Raw genomic sequence first — 20,708 nt, forward strand, 5'->3', positions numbered from 1 at the left:
TTTGTGTGCCATCCGCACTTCCCAGTTGTTATCAAGCAACTGAACCATCCTGTCACCCACTAAAGAGCAGTCTTGACCTCCCATCAACCTCATTGGAGACTCTCGGACTATCTTCAATAGGACTTTACTGGACTTTACCTTGCACCAACCGTTATTCCCTTCATCCTGTATCTGTACACTGTGGATGGCTCAATTGTAATCATGTATAGTCATGTATATGCTAACCGGTTCTGCTGACTGGTTAGCACGCAACAAAAGTTTTTCACTGTACATAGTAGGTATGTTACAAAACCTACCTGAATCGTGGCTGAGCATCTGCCCTATCCCGTGTGCGCGATTTTGGCGCTGTTTAGAGGGGGCGGGTTTAAAACGCGATTTTTACTAGGCTGTTGCAATCGAAAATGTTCAGCCTAGTAAATCATTAACGGAAAATCGCTGAAAGACCCCGTCGCAAAAGGTATTATTAGTTTTTATGGCCTTGTATAATAGTTATAGTAGTTTAAAAAATCACTCTCTCAATCCGCAACCTCTCGCAGCCCCAGGGTTTTATAAAGCAAACAATTAAAGGTATGTACCTTATTTTTACATTAAATGGGGCTTGTATATAACCCTGTCATTAAAGTTTTCTATAGCGAGTAGTTCATTTTGGGCTCTTTATATCCCGCAGTATTTTTCTGGGCACTTGAGGGCACAAATCCAGCGCAATGTGAACGTTCTAAACCAGCGCGTTCACAGGAACCCACTAGAAAGCCGATTTAAATTGACTTTAATTTACAGCAATTGAACACTAAATTCCTTCCATTTGGCCTATAAATTGATGTAAATGAGATTTTAAAATCATGTTTTATTGTGAATTATTTGTGAATATTATTTGGACACTTGGGCTATTTAAAAATGTTAATCATTTATTAAGAAATGGATAGATGTTTAGATCTAGTAATTGAAGTTTGAAATTAGCTACAATTGGGTAACTAACTAATTATATGCTTTAATTTCAGGTCATCCAAGTAAGATTATTTTATATTTGTTTCAGAATGCTTCAATCTATGATAACTGAAAATTTCATTCAGTTCTCTTAATTTTTAAGAAGGTTATGGGCTTTTGACTGTCCACGATCACAGCTTTTTTGTTATGTCCATAGAAAATCAATAGGGAACAAGATGCTAATTTCCGAGTATGAAAATGGCCATAACTTTTTTATTACTTGAGATATGAAAGTGAATTAGGTGTCAAATTAAACTTATTGTTATGCTTTATCTGATGGGATAAATTGCAGACTTGATTTTTTAAATCTCAAAATTTTGTAACATTGCTATACCTAGGTACCTTCACTATACCAAACTAAGGTCATACAATAGCGGTGGGATAACAACCAATGAGATTAGTTTAGTTTATGTTATTATTGTCACGTGTATCAAGGTACAGTGAAAAGCTTTTTGTTGCATGCTATCCAGTCAGCGGAAAGACTATGCATGATTACAATCAAGCCGTCCAATGTACAAATACAGGATAAAGGGAATAACGTTTAGTTCAAGGAGGCCAGTAAAGTCGATTAAAGATAGTCCGAGGTCAATGAGGTAGACAGGAGGTTAGGACTACACTCCAGCTGTTAGGAGGATAACACAGTTGCCTGTTAACAGCTAGGAAGACATTGTCCCTGAATCTGGAGGTGTGTGTTTTCACCCTTCTGTACCTTTTGCCCAATGGGAGCGGACAGAAGAGGGAGAGACCGGGGTGAGAAGGAGAATTTTCATCCTGCACTCAAATTTACTTGGACCATCTGCGACACCTCCCTCCCCTTTCTTGATCTCAGTCTCCATCACAGGAAATAGACTATTGACTGACGTCTATTACAAACCCACTGACTTTCACAACTATCTCGACTACACTTCTTCCCAACGTGCTTCCTGCAAAGACTATCCCCTACTCCCAATTCCTCTGTCTACGCCGCATCTGCACCCAAGATGAGGTGTTCCATACTAGAACATGCAAGATGTCCTCATTCTTTAGGGAATGGGGTTCCCCTCTCCCATCATAGATGCGGCCCTCACTCGTGTCTCCTCGGTACCCTGCAGCTCTGCCCTTGCTCCCCCTACCCCTAGTTGCAACAGAGACAGAATCCCCCTAGTCCTTACCTTCCGCCCCATCAGCCGCCGCATACAACACATAATCCTCTGAAATTTCCGCCACCTCCAACGGGATCCCACCACTAGCCACATTTTCCCATTTTCACCCCTTTCCACCTTTCGCAGAGACTGTTCCATCCAAAACTCCCTGGTTAACTCTTCCCTTCCCACCCAAACCAACCCCTCCCCAGGTACCTTACCTGCAACCGCAGAGGTTGCAACACCTGTCGCTATACCTCCTCCCTCGACTGTCCAGGGACCCCAACAGTCCTTTCAGACTGTCCTTTCAGGTTAGGCAGAGGTTCACTTGCACCTCCTCCAACCTCATCTACTGTAACCATTGTTCAAGATGTAGACTCTTGTACATTGGCGAGACCAAATGCAGACTGGGCGATCGTTCGCGGAACACCGTCACTCAGCCCACCTGAACCAACCAGATCTCTCGGTTGCTGGACACTTTCATTCTCCTTCCCATTCTAACACAGACCTTTCTGTCCTCGGTCTCCTCCATTGTCAGAGTGAAGCTAAACACGAATTGGAGGAACAGCATCTCATATTTTGCTTAGGCAGCTAAACAGCCCAGTGGTATAAGTTTTGATTTCTCTCACTTCTGGTAGCCCCGGCATTCCCTCTCTCTCCCTAGCCCTCCCCCACCCAAGTCGCAATGGCTTCTCATTTTCACCCAACAAACAGCTTACAATGGCCTGTTTCCTTTATGCATGTCTTTCATTCATTGTTCTTTATCTCTCCACATCACTGTCTATATCTCTCGTTTCCCTTATCCCTAACCAGTTTGAAGAAGGGTCTCGACCCGAGGAGTCACCCTTTCCTTCTCTCCAGAGATGCTGCCTGTCCTGCTGAGTTACTCCTTTTTGTGTCTATCTTTGGTCTGAGTCCAGGGTGAGACCGGTCCTTAATTATGCTGGCGACTTTGCCGAGGCAACGTGAGGTATAGATGGAGTGAATGGAAGGGAGGTTGGTTTGAGTGATGGTCTGGGCTGCATTCACAATTCTCTGCAACTTCTTGCAGCCTTGGAGGGAGCTGTTCCCAAACCAGGCTGTGATGCATCCTGAACAAAATGCTTTCTACGGCGCATCTGTCAAAGTTGGTGAGGGTTGTTGGGGGAATGGTGATCTTCCTAGAACCTTCTAAGGACATAGAGGCATTGGTGTGCTGGACATCTGGTTTCTGAACGATCCTTCCATAAGCTAGGGAACTATCCGATTCACCTCTACGCCATTGTGGACATTGGAATTTAGTTATTCAGCGTGGAAACAGGCCTTTCGGCCCAACTTTCCCACACCGACCAACATGCCCCATCTACACTAGTCCCACCTGCCAGCGTTGGTCCCATATCCCTCTGAACCTATCTTATCCATGTACCCGTCTAAATGTTTCTTCAACGTTCTGATAGTACCTGCCTCAACTACCTCCTCCAGCAGCTCCTTCCATACACCCACCACCCTTTCAGTAAAAAAAGTAACCCCTCAGGTTCCTATTAAATCGTTACCCTCTCACCTTAAACCTATGTCCTCTGGTTCACGAGTCCCCTACTCTGGACAAGAGACTTTTGCCCTCATGACTTTATGCACCTCTGTAAGGTTCCCCCTCAACTTCCTGCGCTCCAAGGAAAAAAGTCCTAGTCTGCTCAAACTCTCCCTATAGCTCAGGCCCTTGAGTCCTGACGACATGCTGTGTCTCCGGAACTGATGCGCTACAATGCTCCCTCTTCACCTATGACTGCACACCTGTACATGGTACTAACACCACCATCAAGTATGCAGATGATACAACGGTGATTGGCCTCATCAGCAACAACAATGAGCTGGCCTACAGGGAGGAGGTCCAGCACTTAGCAGCATGGTGCGCTGACAACAACCTGGCCCTTAACTCCAAGAAGACCAAGGAGCTCATTGTAGACTTCAGGAAGTCCAGAGGCGGCACGCACACCCCCATCCACATTAACGGGACGGAGGTGGAACGTGTTTCTAGCTTCAGGTTCCTGGGAGTCAACATCTCCGATGACCTCTCTTGGACCCACAATACCTCTACTCTGATCAAGAAGGCTCATCAGCGTCTCTTCTTCCTGAGGAGACTGAAGAAGGTCCATCTGTCTCCTCAGATCCTGGTGAACTTCTACCGCTGCACCATCGAGAGCATCCTTACCAACTGCATCACAGTATGGTATGGCAACTGCTCTGTCTCCGACCGGAAGGCATTGCAGAGGGTGGTGAAAATTGCCCAACGCATCACCGGTTCCACGCTCCCCTCCATTGAGTCTGTCCAAAGCAAGCGCTGTCTGCGGAGGGCGCTCAGCATCGCCAAGGACTGCTCTCACCCCAACCATGGACTGTTTACCCTCCTACCATCTGGGAGGCGCTACAGGTCTCTCCGTTGCCGAACCAGCAGGTCGAGGAACAGCTTCTTTCCGGCGGCTGTCACTCTACTCAACAACGTACCTCGGTGACTGCCAATCACCACCCCCCCCCCCCCGGACACTTATTATTATTTATTCAAATCGTTTGCTATGTCGCTCTTCAAGGGAGATGCTAAATGCATTTCGTTGTCTCTGTACTGTACACTGACAATGACAATTAAATTGAATCTGAATCTGAATCTGAGAACTATATTCTGCACTCTGCTCTTCCTATTGTACATGAGCTTGGCTGGATTGTATTTGTGTATGGTATATCACATCTGATGGGATGGCAGCAGAGGAGTGCTTTTCCCTGTACCTGGGTACCGGTGACAGTCATAAACCAGATTGTGAACCTTACCTTCATGGTCAGGGTGAGCTTCTCGCGGGAGGACGTTTCCTCCGACCGGACAGACTCAAGCTCCTGTTCCAGCTCCTTCTGCTGCTGGGTCACCTGCTGAACCATCAGCTCCTGAGCCTCGTCCATCTGGTCTCTGAACGCCACCATCTTCTCCCTGTAGCCTTGGTCCAGGTGCCTGGGTGGGCAAGGGTTTGGGGGGGGGGGGGGGGGGGGGGGAAGGGATGACGTTGGGGGAAAGAACAGGAGAAAAACATGGGATGGGGGGGGAAACTTATTAACAATGGCGGACACAAGGAACAGCAGATGCTGGAACCTTGAGCCAAATACAAAGTGCTATGCCTGGTCTCAGGAAGGTCTCATTGGGAACATGGAATGTACATCGGCGAGACCAAGCGTAGACTCGGCGACTGTTTCACCGAACACTAACGCTCGTTCCACCAAGGCCTGCTGGATCTCACGACTGCCAACCTTGTTACCTCCCCCATCCCCTTCCCTTAATGACCTTTCTGTCCTGGGCCTCCACCATTGCCAGAGTGAGTCCATATGCAAACTGGAGGAACAGCGTCTCATATTCTGCTTGGGTAGCGCACAACCCAACGGTATGAACATTGAATTTTCCAATTTCAAGTAATATCCCTCCACTCCCCCCAACCGATCAAGATCCTGTCCCAGAAACTGGACAAAACTCTTGAAGTGGTTCCACATGTGCGACTGACCTGATCTTGGTGTCGTTGAGCAGCTCCATGGCAGCCTGTCGATCGTCAACCTCCTTGCCCAGCTGTGCGTTGCGTTTCTCCGCTCGCTCCAAGTCCACTCGCAGTTTATCCCTCTCACTCTGCACCTGCTGGACTTGCCACCTGTAGAAATCATCCGTGTGATCTATCAGTCTGGGTGGCTCACTACCTGATGGTATGTGCAGTTTACAGCACGGGAACAGGCCCTTCGACCCACCGAATCCACACCGACCAGCGATCACTTGCTCACACTAGCTCCATGATATCCCACTCTCTCATCCGCTCTCTACACACCAGGGGCAATTAACCTGCAAACCCGCACGTCTTTGGAGTGTGGGAGGAAACTGAAACACCCGGTGGAAACCCACGCGATCACAAGGAGAACGTGCAAACTCCACATGGACAGCACCCGAGGTCAGGATCGAACCTGGGTCTCTGGCCCTGTGAGGCAGCAGTTCTACCCGCTAAATATTAAACTCTCCAATTTCAAGTAATACTCCCTCACCCCCTCTCTTTCCTCTGCCCCCAACCCTGTGTACGCACATTTATCCCACCATCTTCCACCCTCCAGTCACCCTGCTCCTTCCCCTCCTCCGTACACTCATCTCCCAAATTGGAGGCCCACAATTCTCTTTTATTGCCCCCTCTTTCCCCTCCCTCTGCCTTTACATTTCACTCCTCCTCCTCTCTCCTTACCCGACACCCTTTTATCCCCCGCAAGAACGTGGATTATAAAGGCCAGACTAGCTGTTCCGTGCACTACCCGCTGCCCGTTGATTTACCCCAGCCTAAGGGCTCCGTTGCGTTGGTCAATATGTCCGCTGAATCTACGCCCAATAAAACTCGGCAATGTCTCAATCTGCCCAGGAGTTGGAGGAGGTCCACCATGTCATGGAGTCAAAAAGCGCGGAGACAGTCCCTCCGGCCTAACTTTCCCACTCCGACCAACATGTCACATCTACACTAGCCCCACTTGCCCATATCCCTCTAAACTTATCCTATCCATGCACCTGTCTAAATGTTTCTTCAACAATTCTCCAACAACTCTCACCAACCTCTGCAGAAGCTGTATTTAACTTTTCCATTAACCGTGGCAAACCATTCCGCTCCTGGTCACTATTTGGTTTTCCATCTATTATTGTATCATCACTAAATTTTTGCAAACAGTAAAGTTCAATCCAAGTCTCATCACAATAGTTATATAGTCAGAGTCACACAGCATGGAAACATAGAACAGTACAGCACAGGAACAGTCCCTGCAGCCCGCAATGTCTTTGCCGAACATGATGCCAAATTCAACTAATCTCCTCTTCCTGCACATAATCCATATCCCTCCATTCCCTGCATATCCATGTGTCTATCCAAAAGCCTCTTAAACGCCACTATCGTACCTGCCTCCACCACCACCACCCCTTGCAACACGTTCTCGACACTCATCATCACCCTCTGTGTAAAATAATTTGCCCCCACACATCTCCTTTAAACTTTCCCCCCTCTCACCTTAAAGCTATGTACTCCAGTCTTTGACATTTCTACCCTGGGAGAAAGGTTCTGACTGTTTCCCCTATCTCTGCCTCTCAAATTTATAAACATGCACTTTGACCCAATTCCGCCAAGATGCCCCATCTACTCCAGTCTTATTTGACTGCATTTGGCCTGTATCCCTCTGGATTTTCCAGTCAGTCTGAAGAAGGGACTCAACGCAAAATGTTGTCTGTCTATCCCCTCTACAGATGAGGCCTGACCCACTGAGTTCCTCCAGCACTTTGTACTTTTCTCCCTCTAATCCTTTCCCATCCATGTACTCGATGTAGGTTGCCAATCTGAAAATGACTTCTACCCAGAGTAGGGGAATCAAGAACCATGGAACATTGGTTTAAGGTGAAGGGGGGGGGGGGGGGGAGATTTAATAGGAACCTGATGTGCAACATTTTCACACAGAGGTGGGTGGTGGGTATATGGAACGAACTGCCAGAGGAGTTATCTAAGGCAGGGACTGTAACAGCATTTAAAAGTAATTTGGATAGGTACATGGATAGGAAAGGTTTGGAGAGAAATGAGCGAAAGGCAGGCAGGTGGGACTAGTGTAGATCTTGGTCGGCATGGGCAAGTTGGGCCGAAGAGCCTGTTTTTCCATGCTGTATGGCTCTGTGACTCCCTGAGGTTTTATTTTTGCCAATCCCGCTCCATAAACCTCTATCCCATTGCCATCAGCTAACTTGCGTAACAGCCTAAACATCCATTAGATTGCACGCGTCGAGAGGAGGTGCTTACTGAAGGTGGTCGATTTCGTTCCGGTAGCTGGTTAACGCTGCCCGATGAATCCCGTTCGTGCTGCACATCATCTCATTCTCCAGCGCAGCGGTCAACTCCGCAAGGCCCACCTTCTCCTCCACACTGAAATCCAAGCACTACGGACACAGGAACAACCATGTGCGGGGCAGCAAGAAGGGAGGGATAGTCAGGAGAGAGAACGAGAACAAGAGAGACAGAACGAGAGAGTGAGAGACGACAAGAGAGAAAATGGAGAAAGAGAAAGAATGAGAAAGATAGAAAACAAGAGAGAGAAAAACAAGAGAAAGAGAGAGAGAGAAAAAGAGAGAGAGAAAGAGAGAGAAAAAGGGAGAGAGAAAAAGAGAAAGAGATAAAGGGAAAGAGAGAAAGAAAGAAAGAGAGAAAGAGATGGAGCGAGAGGGAGAGAGAAAGAGAGAAAGAGAGAGAAAGAGAGAGAAAGAGTGAGAATAAGAAAGAGAGAGAAAGAGAGAGAGAAAGAGAGAGAGAAAGAGAGAGAAAGAGAGAAAGAATGAGAATGAGAGGGAGAATGAGGGAGAGAATGAATGAGAGAGAATGAGAGAGAGAATTAAAGGGAGAACAAGAGAGAAGGATAGTGAAAACTAGAGAGATAGAGAGAGACCAAGAGAACACGGGACTCAGGTCAGTACGAGTGGGGTCTCACCTGTAGTATCTCACGACTGTTTTTAATTCCATCCCTCTGCCACATGTTGATGATTTGTTCAGGTGATGCGTAGCCAGAACCATCGTCCAGAGGTGAGAACAGCTGGGACCAGCTGGAGGCCAGGGCCGGGGTAGCTGCCAGCTGGGTAAAAGACTCTGTGAATTCCCCCGATCTATTCCCATGATCCATGTCCCTCCAGTCCATACAAATCCATGTGTCTATCTAAAAGCCTCTGAAATGCCACTATCGTATCTACCTCCACCATCCACAGCAGCATGTTCCAGGTCCCCACCACTCTTTCTCGCTCTCTCTCTCTCTCTCTCTCTCTCTCATAGGCACCACGGTGGAGAGAGTGGAGAGCATAAAGTTCCTCGGAGTGCAAATTACAGACAGTCTCACCTGGTCCAGGAACAACACTGGGATTGTCAAACGGGCCCATCAGCGACTGCACTTCCTGAGGAAACTCAAACAGACCTCACTCCCTACCAACATCCTCAGGACCTTTTACAGGGGCACGGTGGAGTCTGTACTCACGTACCGCATTAACACGTGGTACTCCAACTGTAACTGCTCAGACAGGAAGGCTCTGCAGAGGGTAGTGAGGGGAGCAGAGAGGATCATTGGCGTCTCCCAACCCTCGGTACAAGAACTGTTCCAGAGCCGCTGTCTGAAAAAAGCTCTGAGAATAGCTAAGGACAAACTGCACCCCCTCCACACACACCTGGATCTCCTGCCATCAGGCAAGAGATACCATAGCATCAAAGCCCGGACTACCAGACTGCTAAACAGCTTCCTGCCACAGGCTGTAAGGCTGCTAAACAGTCACTCCACCTGATTCTGCTGCTTTGCACTGACAATTTAATAACTCTGGCACTTGCCACTCAAATCAGCTGCCCGGGACATTTTAATGACTGTTTTTACTGTATTTTAATGTTGCTGTTTTGCCTGCTTTTAACTATTTATACCGTTTCATCAGGGACTGGATTATTTTTACTGTTATTATGTGTAAAATTTTTAAGTTTTATGTGCGATGCTCCGGTATTCCCTGGGAAACAAATTATCATTTTGCACTGTACAACTGTTGCTTTGCAAGATGACAATAAAGGTTGATTTGATTTGATTTGATTTGATTTAGAACGGAACAGTACAACACAGGGACAGGCGCCTCAGCCCACAATGTCTGCACTGAACATGATGCCAAGATAAACTAATAAGTTTAACTAACTATGATAAACTGATCTCCTCTGCCTGCACGTGATCCATATCCCTTCACTCCCTGCCAATCTAAAAGCCTCTGGATGAGGAATTTTGCCGTGAATTTACCTGCTTGTGTGTTATGTCTAAATATCTGGACAGTGAAAGAAAACGTGCCTTTATGGCCATAGGAATCTAGGTGTTTTGTCCAAGGAAAGGTGTGGGGGAAGATGGGGAAGGGGTAAATGTTGTCGCTGAGAAAATCGTACATTGGTGTCAGGCCTACCTGCCGTCGATTCGTGGGGGTAGAAGCGAGGGGTCCGTGTCGGAGCAAGCCCAGAAGGAATTCCCTGTGACTCACTCTCTCATCGCCATCTTTGTCCAGCTTCCTGAACAGACTGTCAACTTCCTGTGGACCAAATCACAAGGACTTCAAAATGCGTGGTGCGGCAGCGGGTAGAGCTGCTGGCTCACAGTGCCAGACACCCGGGTTCGATGCTGACCTCGGGTGCTCTGTGTGGAGTTTGCTCATTCTCCCCGTGACCGTGTGGGTTTTCTCCGGGTGCTCCAGATTCCTCCCACATCCCAATACATGCAGGTTTATAGGTTAATTGGCCCCTAATGTGTGGAGAGTGGATGAGAAAGTGGAATAACATGGAACTAGTGTGAACGGGTGATCGGCAGTCAGTATGGGCTCAGTAGGCTGTTTCCATGATCTATCTCTAAACTAAACATGGGAAGTACATGGCACCAAAAATCTTATCACCAAACCAAAGTTTGCAGCATTTGACCAGATTATTTTATTTTTAGACTTCCAGCTTCTATGAATTGCATCGCCCCCAATTTGTTAATGGCTAGTGGTGAGTTCAGTTTTGGTCACCTTGCTATAGGAAGGATGTCGTTAAGCTAATACGACTGCAGAGAAGATTTATGGAGAAGTTGGGAAGGCTAAGACTTTATTCCTTGGAACGCAGGAGGCCAAGGGGTGATCTTACAGTGGTGTATAAATCATGAGGTGAATGGATAGGGTGAAAGACTAAAACCAGTGGGCATAGATTTAGGGGGAAAGATTTAATAGGAATCCTCGGGGCAACATTTTCACACAGAGGATGGTGGGTATAAGGTGCAAGAGGAGGTAGTTGAGGCAGGGACTATCACAACATTGAAAAGACACAAAGATACCAACATGAGAGTACCTCAGGTCTAGGACCAGCAGGTAACAGCGTGTTGAGGGGAGCTGCTGCCGAATCCGGCCCTGCTCATCCCCAGAGACCTGAGGAGCCACCAGCGACGACGGACACAGGGCCGCACAGTCGGTGGGGACGAGGAGAGGAGGTGTGGACGAGGAGAGGAGGTGGGGACGAGGAGAGGAGGAGGGGACGAGGAGAGGAGGAGGGGACGAGGAGAGGAGGAGAGGAGGAGGAGAGGAGGTGGGGACGGGGAGAGGAGGAGGGGACGAGGAGGGGACGAGGAGAGGAGGAGGGGACGAGGAGACGTGATCAGACCTCGACGCCGGGAACCAACATGAGGGACAAACATGACTCTAATGAATACTTTAGTAACTTTGTCGGCCAGAAACCCGGCGACTGTACTGGGCACTTTGTGTATTGTTTGCAAAAATCAAAGACATTCACTGTCCCTGAGTACATGTGACAATAAAGTATTGTTGGATCATTGAGTTCAGAACACCACACACACACACCACACACACACACACACACACACACACACACACACACACCTGGTCACTGAGGTACGTCAGACCAATGTTATTGCAGACCGTCACCAGTTCTTCTCGATGGAGATAGCCACTCTGGGCCACACCCAGCTCCTCCCACAGGGCCTGCACGTGGCCCTCAGTGGCCTCGGCCCCAGGGTCCGGCCATCGGCAGCCAAAGCCCCCGGGACGGCCACTGCCCAGCTGACCTAGAGGAGAAGGTTCAACAGAAACACACCTCAGTGTTTACAATTCTCACTGGCCATGGGATCAGTGGTGCCCGAGAACAACACATTCACTTCATTTACTTAGTTATTTAGCGATGAAGGGTGGCACGGTGGCGCAGCGGTAGATTTGCAGCCTTACAGCACCAGAGACCTGGGTTTGATCCTGACTACAGGTGCTGTCTGTACAGAGCATGTACGTTCTCCCCGTGACCACGTGGGTTTCTTCCGGGTGCTCCAATTTCCTCCTACACTCAAAAGACGTGCAGATTTGCAGGCTAATTGGCTTGGTAAAATTGTAAAATTTCCCTAGTGTGTGTGGGATAGTGTTAGTGTGTAGGTGATTGATGGTCGATGCAAACTCAGTGGGCCAAAGGGCCCATATTCACGCTGTATCTCTAAACTAACCTACACTGGGGTACAGCATGCAAACAGGCCCTTTGGCCCACCAAGTCCATGCTACCCATTCACAGTAGATCTATGTTATCCTATTTTCTCATCCACTCATTGAATACTAGGATCAATTTTCAGAGGCCAATTAACCTTTGGGATGTGGGAGGAAACCGGAGCACCGGAAGGAAACCCACATGGTCTCAGGGAGAATTTGCAAACTCCATGAGGATTTGGTGCTTTGGCCTTTGTCTGGAAGTTTCCATTATAGGCAAGGTTAGCGGGGAGAATATTTGAATAGTTAAACGCAGAGAGAAGCCACATCTACATGTGTTCAAGAAGGAACTGCAGATGCTGGAAGATCGAAGGTTACACAAAAATGCTGGAGAAACTCAGCGGGTGCAGCAGCATCTATGGAGCGAAGGAAATAGGTGACGTTTCGGGCCGAAACCCTTCTTCAGACCACATCTACATGGTTGTTTCAGAAGTTTGTTGGATTTCACTGCCCCATCAATGGCAAGGCTATTCTTTATCGATCAACCTTGCAAACTGGAACCCACATGCCTATATGTTCCTTGGAGATAAGGATTAACACAACCAAATATTTGACTGCATTTTGTTCTGTGATGCAAAGTCTTTTTGAATTTCAGTAAATGTAAAGTAGGTCTAAAACATCTTTAACCTCTTGATCCACAGTTTTCAGAGATTTACACTGACTTACCTGGGCTTGAGTTGGAGGTAAACATAGAAACATAGAAACACAGAAAATAGGTGCAGGAGTAGGCCATTCGGCGCTACGAGCCTGCACCGCCATTCAATATGATCATGGCTGATCATCCAACTCAGTATCTGGTACCTGCCTTCTCTCCATACCCCCTGATCCCTTTAGCCACAAGGGCCACAACTACCTTCTGTGGCAGAGAATTCCAGAGATTCACCACTCTGTGTGAAAAATATCTTTCTCATCTCGGTTAAGGGAGAAGTTGGATAGGCTGGGAGTTTTTTCTTTGGAGCTTAGGAGGCTTTATTGAGGTGTACAAGATCATGAGGGGCATGGATAAAGTGAACGCTCGCAGTCTTTGTCCCAGGATACAGGATTCTAAAACTAGACTACACTATCATGGTCCAACCTCTCTCTGCAGCTAATACCCCCTAAACCAGGCAACAGTTCTGGTAAGGTACACAAAAATGCTGGAGAAACTCAGCAGGTGCAGCAGCATCTACGAGAGCTGGAGGTGTGGCTTGTTATGTGTCAACTCGCTTTATATCTGAACCTGTCATCCCTAAAGTAACCTCATTCCTCTTTGAAAGCCTTTTTATTAGGTTAAAACTTCATGAGAATAAACATCTAATTATCGGCACTATCTATCGATCCCCCCTGTTCATCCTGACTCAACTAAGTCCCTAATTTCCACTCTCACCTCTATTGAACACCCATGTGAATTAGTGCTTCTTGGTGACTTCAATAAAAACTGGCTCGATCGCTCCTCTTCTAACGACAAAAACTTGCTTAAAAGTATAAACCTGACCCAGTTAATCAACGAACCTACCAGAGTTCATGGCAATTCTACATCACTATTAGATTGGATTCTTGTTACCCATCCTGACCGAATCTTAACATCTGGTGTTTTGTCAGATTGCTTTAGCGATCATTCTGCTATTTTCTGTGTGTGGAAGATTAAACCTTCCCGTCTCCCTCCTAAACATATTTGTGTTAGACAATGTAGAAAATTTAATTATGATAATTATATGCATGACCTGATTGCAATAAACTGGGACAGGTTTTAACTTATACCAACTGTCGAGCATGCCTGGAATTATTTATACACTGAAGTCACAAGAGTTATCGATAAGCATGCCCCCTGGAGAGAAATAAAAGTCAAGGGAAAACATTTACCATGGATTAGTGCTGATTTGATCAACCTTTTTAATGAGCGGCATAAAGTCTGGAAGACTTTCAGGGAAACAAAGGACCCTGCTGATTGGGAAAAATATAGGTCCTTAAGGAATCAGTGTACGACAAAAACACGTAATGCTAAATCAAGTCATTTTAAAAAACATCTTTCTGAAGACATGCATAATCCAAAAAAGTTTTGGAAAAGACTAAATAATGTTCTTAATAAATCAAATCAAAATATCAGCACTCAGATTCAGGTCAACAATGACATCATTCAGGACCCTGCTGTTATATCCAATGCTTTCAACCAGCACTTCTCCACTGTATGTAGCTCTACTGTATTTGATTCATCTATCATATGTGACTTTCCAGCTACCTCTACATGTAGAAGCTCTTTTTCTTTTCAAAAAATAAAACCTGTTGACGTTCAACATGCTATTAATGAATTAAAGGATGATTGTGGATCTGGACCAGCTGGTATTGAGACTAAATTCATTAAGTTAGGAGCTAATATTCTAATGTACCCACTATGCGACCTGTTTAATTTGTCCTTCTCAACTTGTACCCTCCCTTCCGCATGGAAGTGTGCCAATGTTACTCCACTGCATAAAGGGAGGCGACCCACAAGATATTAACAATTACCGCCCCATCTCAATTATCAACTCGGTGGCTAAAATCCTCGAGAAACTAGTGTTCAACCAGCTATCACATTATGTCTCAACTTTCAACATTCTATCTCCATGCCAGTCTGGGTTCAGACCTAATCACTCCACAACTACAGCTCTGTTAAAACTCACCAGCGATGTGTTCACTGCTTCTGAGGATGGTAAACTCACCGGTGCCATCTTTCTTGATCTAACCAAGGCCTTTGATGTTGTTGACCACTACCTACTGCTTGATAAACTTTACTCTATTGGTCTTTCTCAAAACAATCTACTGTGGTTTAACTCATACCTTCATAACAGACGCCAATGTGTCACCTTTAATGGAAGTCAATCCAATTCCTTAATTGTTGAGAAGGGGGTCCCGCAAGGTTCGTCCTTGGGACCACTCCTTTTCTCTATTTTCATAAACGACCTCCCTAATATCTGTTCTGACTGTCAAACACAACTATATGCCGATGATGCAGTGCTATATACATCTAGTACTAACAAATCTGAAATTGAAAGAACCCTTCAATTAGATCTTACTTCTGTTCAGAAATGGCTATTATTTAACAAATTAGTTTTAAATAAAAATAAATCATGCAGTATGTTATTTGGTACCAGACAAGGCCTTGGTAATTCTGTAGATCTGACTATATCATTTAATGAAGGATCACCATTAGAACAAGTATTGAACTTCAAATATCTTGGTGTTTGGCTCGACCCAACGCTTTCATTTACGCAGCATAGTGAGACGATTACTAAAAAACTCAGCTGTAATCTAGCTATTCTTTACCGCCATATAAATTGTTTCACCTTTCAGATGAGAAAAAGAATTGTCTCTCAACTACTACTACCAACACTGGATTATGCTGATATTGTCTATCAGAATACATTTGATACACATCTTCAACCCCTCAATGTAGTTTATAATAGTCTTTGCAGATTTATTTTAAGGTGTCCATATATAACTCACCACTGTTCTATGTACGAAACTCTAAACTGGTTATCCCCCCACGCTCGAAGATGCTACCACTGGTTCCAGTTCATCTTTAAATGCATCCATCTCAATTACCCTTCTTATTTAAAACAAGACCTATTACCATACACACCCTCATATTCACTAAGACATATTCAGCAACCCTTCTTTTTCATTCCAAGAACTAACAAAGAAATTGGGAGACGTGCATTTAAATTCAAAGCTCCTTCTGACTGGAACACTCTGCCTAGTACCATAAGAACTATTAGCTCATTTCGTCTATTTAAAAATACACTTTTACCCTTCCTTATAAAACCATGTACCTGTTTCTAGTATTAGAGTCTTCGAGCTCCTTTATCTAGCTTGCTCTGTGTGTGATCATTTGGCATAACTATTGTATATGCATGGCCATTACACTTATGTATTATTGTATTGCATAGTGTAACAAGGTCTTATATTGTATTATGTCACAATATCATGAAATAATATATCATGTAATAATGTTGATAGTATGTATTAACGTACGATGTATGATAGGTGGTATATGGTATTATGCATTAACATTATGCTGTAACACATAACTATTGTTATTATTGGATATGTAAAGCCAATTAACAATTGTTATAAACTATAACAAGTGGGGATGGAGGGGTTTTGGGATTGGTGTGTGGGTAGGTGGGTCAATGAGAGCCTCTATGTATGTTATGTCTTGTGCTGTATGTTCTATGTTGGACCCCCTCGAAAACGAGATGACTGTCCATCTCAAGGGGTTATCCATGAATAAACTTGTTTCAAATAGGTAACGTTTCGGGCCGAAACCCTTCTTCAGACAGTTCTGGTAAACCTCCTCTGCACCCTTTCCAAAGCATCCACGTCCTTGTAATGGGGTGACCAGAACTGCATACAATACTCCAAATTCAGCCTAAACAAAGTCCTATAAAACCATGACTTCCTGACAACTCAATGCCCCAGTCTACGAACGTAAGCATCCCTTATGTCTTCTTTACCACTCTATCTACCAATTTTTCAGAGAGTTATGGCTTTGGTCCCCAAGATCCCTCTGTACATCAATGTCTTTATGAATCATGCCATTGTCTATCTTCCCCTTGCATTTGACCTCCCAAAGTGCAGCTTGTTTACTGGGCATGGATATGCATGTTATTGCATTAAAGCTGCAGCAAGTAAGAATTGATTTCTCTAATGTCAAGTAACCCTTTGCATCCCCCTCTCTCCATACCTCCCCCACCCAAGTCATACCAGGTTCAAGGTGGTCTTGTTGCGACTCATTGTCCCTATCATTTTCACCTGGGCCACAACTAACAATGGCCTGTTTTCTTTACCATTGTTAGTTTTTCACAAATATTTCAGACATTTGAGCTATATCTCTCTACATCACCGTCTATGTCTCTCGTTTCCCTTTCCCCAACTCTCAATCTGAAGAAGGGTCTTGACCCAACACGCACCTATTCCTTTTCTCCAGAGATGTTGTCTGACCCGCTGAGTTACTCCAGCTTTTTGTGTCTATCTTTGTGTAATTTTTCTGTAGTTGGGAGACATTTCCCCCTCTCACCTTAACGTTCTGCCCTGTAGTCTTTGACATTTCCACCCTGGGGAAAAGGTTCTGAATGCCTACGCTACCTAGCAGAGTTACAGAGAAGAATAAATTAAAGGCAAGTGACGCACCCATCAGCTCTTCATACATTCGCTGCCAGCAGAGACCCTTTCCATGGCCGGGAGAGTTTCACACCGACAGGCAGTACTGTACCGGACTGAGTCGCAGGCAGCATGGATTCATTTGTAACACGTGCTTACTTGTAATCCGCATTAGAAGTTTAAGTTGCAGAAAATTTGGGAACCCCAGGAAAAATGAAATTTTAATTTGCTTCATAAAGAGTAACCTAGAAGCTCTAATGATAACCACAACTTTGTAAAAACTCTATTTAAAAAGTCACAAATCTCCCGTGGGTACATGGAAAACACAACATTGTCATTTGGAACCTAATGCAGACCAAGTCTTCGTTAAATCCTTTAATCTCATTACGTGGTTAAGGGAGGCTGTTCCCATTTAAACTTTAGACTTCAAGATACATCGCCGAAACAGGCCCTTCGGCCCACCGGGTCCGTGCCGACCAGCGACCAACCCACACACCAGCACTATCCTACACACCAGGGACAATTTACAATAATACCAAAGCTAATTAACCTACAAACCTGTATGTCTGGAGTGTGGGAGTAAACCGGAGCTCCCAGAGAAAACCCACGCGGTCACAGGGAGAGTGTACAATCTACATACAGACAGCATCCATAGTCAGGATCAAACCCAGGTCTCTGGCTCCACCTTTCCTTGATCATTGTTGCTGGCTTTGATTTGTCCTGTGGCATACCTTTCATTCATTTGATCTATGTACTTTTCATATCCCTTGTTTCTCTCTGTCAGTCCGAAGAAGGGTCTTGACCCGAAACGTCACCTATTCCTTTTGTCCAGTGATGCTGCCTGATCTGCTGAGCTACACCAGCTTTTTGTGTCTGTTCGTAAACCAGCTTCTGCAGTTCGTTCCGGCACATAATAACCGTTTGACAGGGGGAGGGGGCATGCCAAAATGGCCTTTTTATTTTTACATATCCCCATTGCTCCCCCTTGATTTTATAAGTCTCTATAAGATCACCCCCCCCCCCCCCCCCCCCACTTCACTCACCCTACCCCCAAACAGCCTTCTTTACTCTGTCCATTGCCTCAGTGCTACACCAGCCTTACGGCCACACCAAGGGTCCACGTCTGGGGAGGGTGGGGAACAAGAAGAGGAGACTCAGCCAGACCTGAGCCAAGGGGCAGGCAGCGAGCAAGAACATAAAGGAAGGTATGCATTTATTGAGGCAAAAATTGTGATCTTTGGGGCTCTTTTTCATGTGAGAATCCAGAGCAAACACAAAGTGCTGGAGGAACTCAGTGGGTCAGGCAGCATCTGTGCAGGGAATGGACAGACGATGTTTTTGTTCAGATTGGCCAGACCTGAAACTTTGCTGGAGATGCTGCCTGACCCACTGAGTTCCTCCAGCATTGTGTGTTCTGCTCAAGATTCCAGCATCTGCAGTTCCACGTGTGTCCAGACTACACATTCTCCACCTCTAACTCAAGATCTCCTGGCAACACCTTTACGAATCTTGTAGAATCAATGAACTGCAGATGCTGATTTACAGAAAAAGACACAAGGTGCTGGAGTAAAGGGCCAGTTGGGCGACAGTCCCACTTGGGCGACATTTTCAGCGACAGCCTGAAAAGAGGCTGTCGTGTTGTGACGTGGCGTGACACGTGGTGATGCGTGTAGTGACGCGCAGGTGATGCGTGGTGTCTCCCTGTCGCCCCTGGATTTTGGAATGTTCAAAATCCAGGGGCAACATCTGGGTGTGTTGTCATGTCGTGCGCACTGTCACACGCTGACGTATGCTGGCCTGCGGGTGATGCCTGGTTTGGGTTAGGGACCACAGATGGGCTGTAAAATATTCTTCCTTCAATGCATGGATTTTAAACGTTAATATATTAAAATTAATATAATAAAATATGTCTGAGTCGTTCAGTTTTATTTATAGATGTATTAGTTTGCTTGCAGATCCAATCACCGTCTCTAACTTTTAACAGGGATGGATTCAGTCAGTGTAGACGGAACTCCCCTTTCCCCTCCACCCGCCTGTACCCCCCCTCCCGCCCCCTCCCTCCTTCTCCACTCCCCCTACCCTTCTCCCCTCCCCACCCTTCTTCCCTTCCCCCCTCTTCCTCCCTTCTCCCCGCTCCACTCATCTCCCCCTGCTCCACTCCCCCCTCCCCCCTCACATCCCCTTCTCCCTCCCTCCCTTCTCCCATTCTCCAACCTCCCACCCCCCACCCCCCCCCCCCCCCACTTTCCTCGACGCCCTCCATTTGTGGACCCAGCAGCGGCATCTGCGGCAGCTGGATCCCAGTACTAGTACTGCACACTATCCCACACTCGCTAGGGACAATTTATACTAATACCAAGCATATCAACCCAGAGTTAGGGTTAGGGTTAGGGCTTGGGTTAGGGTTTCCTCCCACACTCCAAAGGCACACAGGTTTGTATAAATTGTCCCTAGATTGTGTGGGATAGTGTGCGGGGAATCGCTGGTCACAGGCTGGGTCCACAAAGGGGGGCCGTCGGGGAAAGTGGGGGGGGGTTGGGAGAGTGGGAGAAGGGGGAGAGGGGGAGAAGGGGGATGTGGGGGGGAGGGGGGAGTGGAGAGGGGGAGAAGGGTGATGGGGTGGAGAAGGAGAGATGGGGACTGGAGGGATGAAGAGGGGGATGGAGGGGAGAGGGGAGTTCAGTCTACACTCACTGAATTCATCCCTGTGAAAAGTTAGAGACGGTGATTTGTATCTGGAAGCGAACCAATACATCTGTAAATAAAATTGAACGACTCAGACATCTTTTATTTTGCACAATTGATTTTATTGTATTAATTTTAAAATCCATGCATTGAAGGAAGAATATTTTACAACCCATCTGTGGTCCCTAACCCTAACCCTAACCGGGCGTCACCTGCAGGAGAGCATACGTCAGCGTGTGTGTTGTACAACTTCACGGTTTTACGGGCGTCAGTCACTGACGCTCGCTGTCACCGAAAAAAATCGCAAAGTGGGACAGGCCCTTAACTCTGAGGGTCAGGCAACTTCTCTGGAGAACGTGGACCAAAACGTCACTTATCCATGTTCTCCAGAAATGCTGTCTGACCCGCTGAGTAACTCCTGCACTTTGTGTCATCTTTTTTTCTTGTTAATCGAGAGAGCATTCAGAAAATATTCAACACATCCTTCCCAGAGTGTGGTGACCAGAACTGCATAAAATAACCCAAGAGTAGTCCAACACAGTTATTTTTTTTAAACTATTGTCTTAAAACTATTTACCCAGTGCTTCGAAGGTCTCCAGAGGGGATTCTTGATGGAGATCGAGTTCTTCATCAGACTTGAGGCTCTGTAACAGAAAGAGGCCACAATAAGTTCACAGCTGGCAAAACCGGCAGGAATGCCACAGAGGGTAGATAAACGCTCAATAGTCAAG

At 46.2% G+C, this 20,708-nt stretch overlaps 2 protein-coding genes across 2 annotated transcripts in view; one reads left to right on the forward strand and one right to left on the reverse strand.

Moving 5' to 3' along the window:
• Positions 1–20,708, forward strand: part of eif4a3 (eukaryotic translation initiation factor 4A3) — a 165,823-nt gene that overhangs the window by 107,103 nt on the left and 38,012 nt on the right. The window lies entirely within an intron of this gene.
• The window catches only part of ninl (ninein-like), a 60,938-nt gene that overhangs the window by 26,414 nt on the left and 13,816 nt on the right, over positions 1–20,708 (reverse strand). Inside the window, exons 5-11 of the mRNA XM_055639331.1 lie at positions 20,555–20,621; positions 11,530–11,714; positions 10,075–10,197; positions 8,595–8,735; positions 7,913–8,049; positions 5,621–5,761; positions 4,905–5,079 (exon numbers count right to left, since the gene is read on the reverse strand). Coding sequence (XP_055495306.1) covers positions 4,905–5,079; positions 5,621–5,761; positions 7,913–8,049; positions 8,595–8,735; positions 10,075–10,197; positions 11,530–11,714; positions 20,555–20,621 — 969 coding nt within the window. The remainder of the gene's footprint in view (positions 1–4,904; positions 5,080–5,620; positions 5,762–7,912; positions 8,050–8,594; positions 8,736–10,074; positions 10,198–11,529; positions 11,715–20,554; positions 20,622–20,708) is intronic.

The sequence above is a fragment of the Leucoraja erinacea genome, chromosome 8, assembly GCF_028641065.1.
Source record: "Leucoraja erinacea ecotype New England chromosome 8, Leri_hhj_1, whole genome shotgun sequence".
NCBI lineage: Eukaryota > Metazoa > Chordata > Chondrichthyes > Rajiformes > Rajidae > Leucoraja > Leucoraja erinaceus.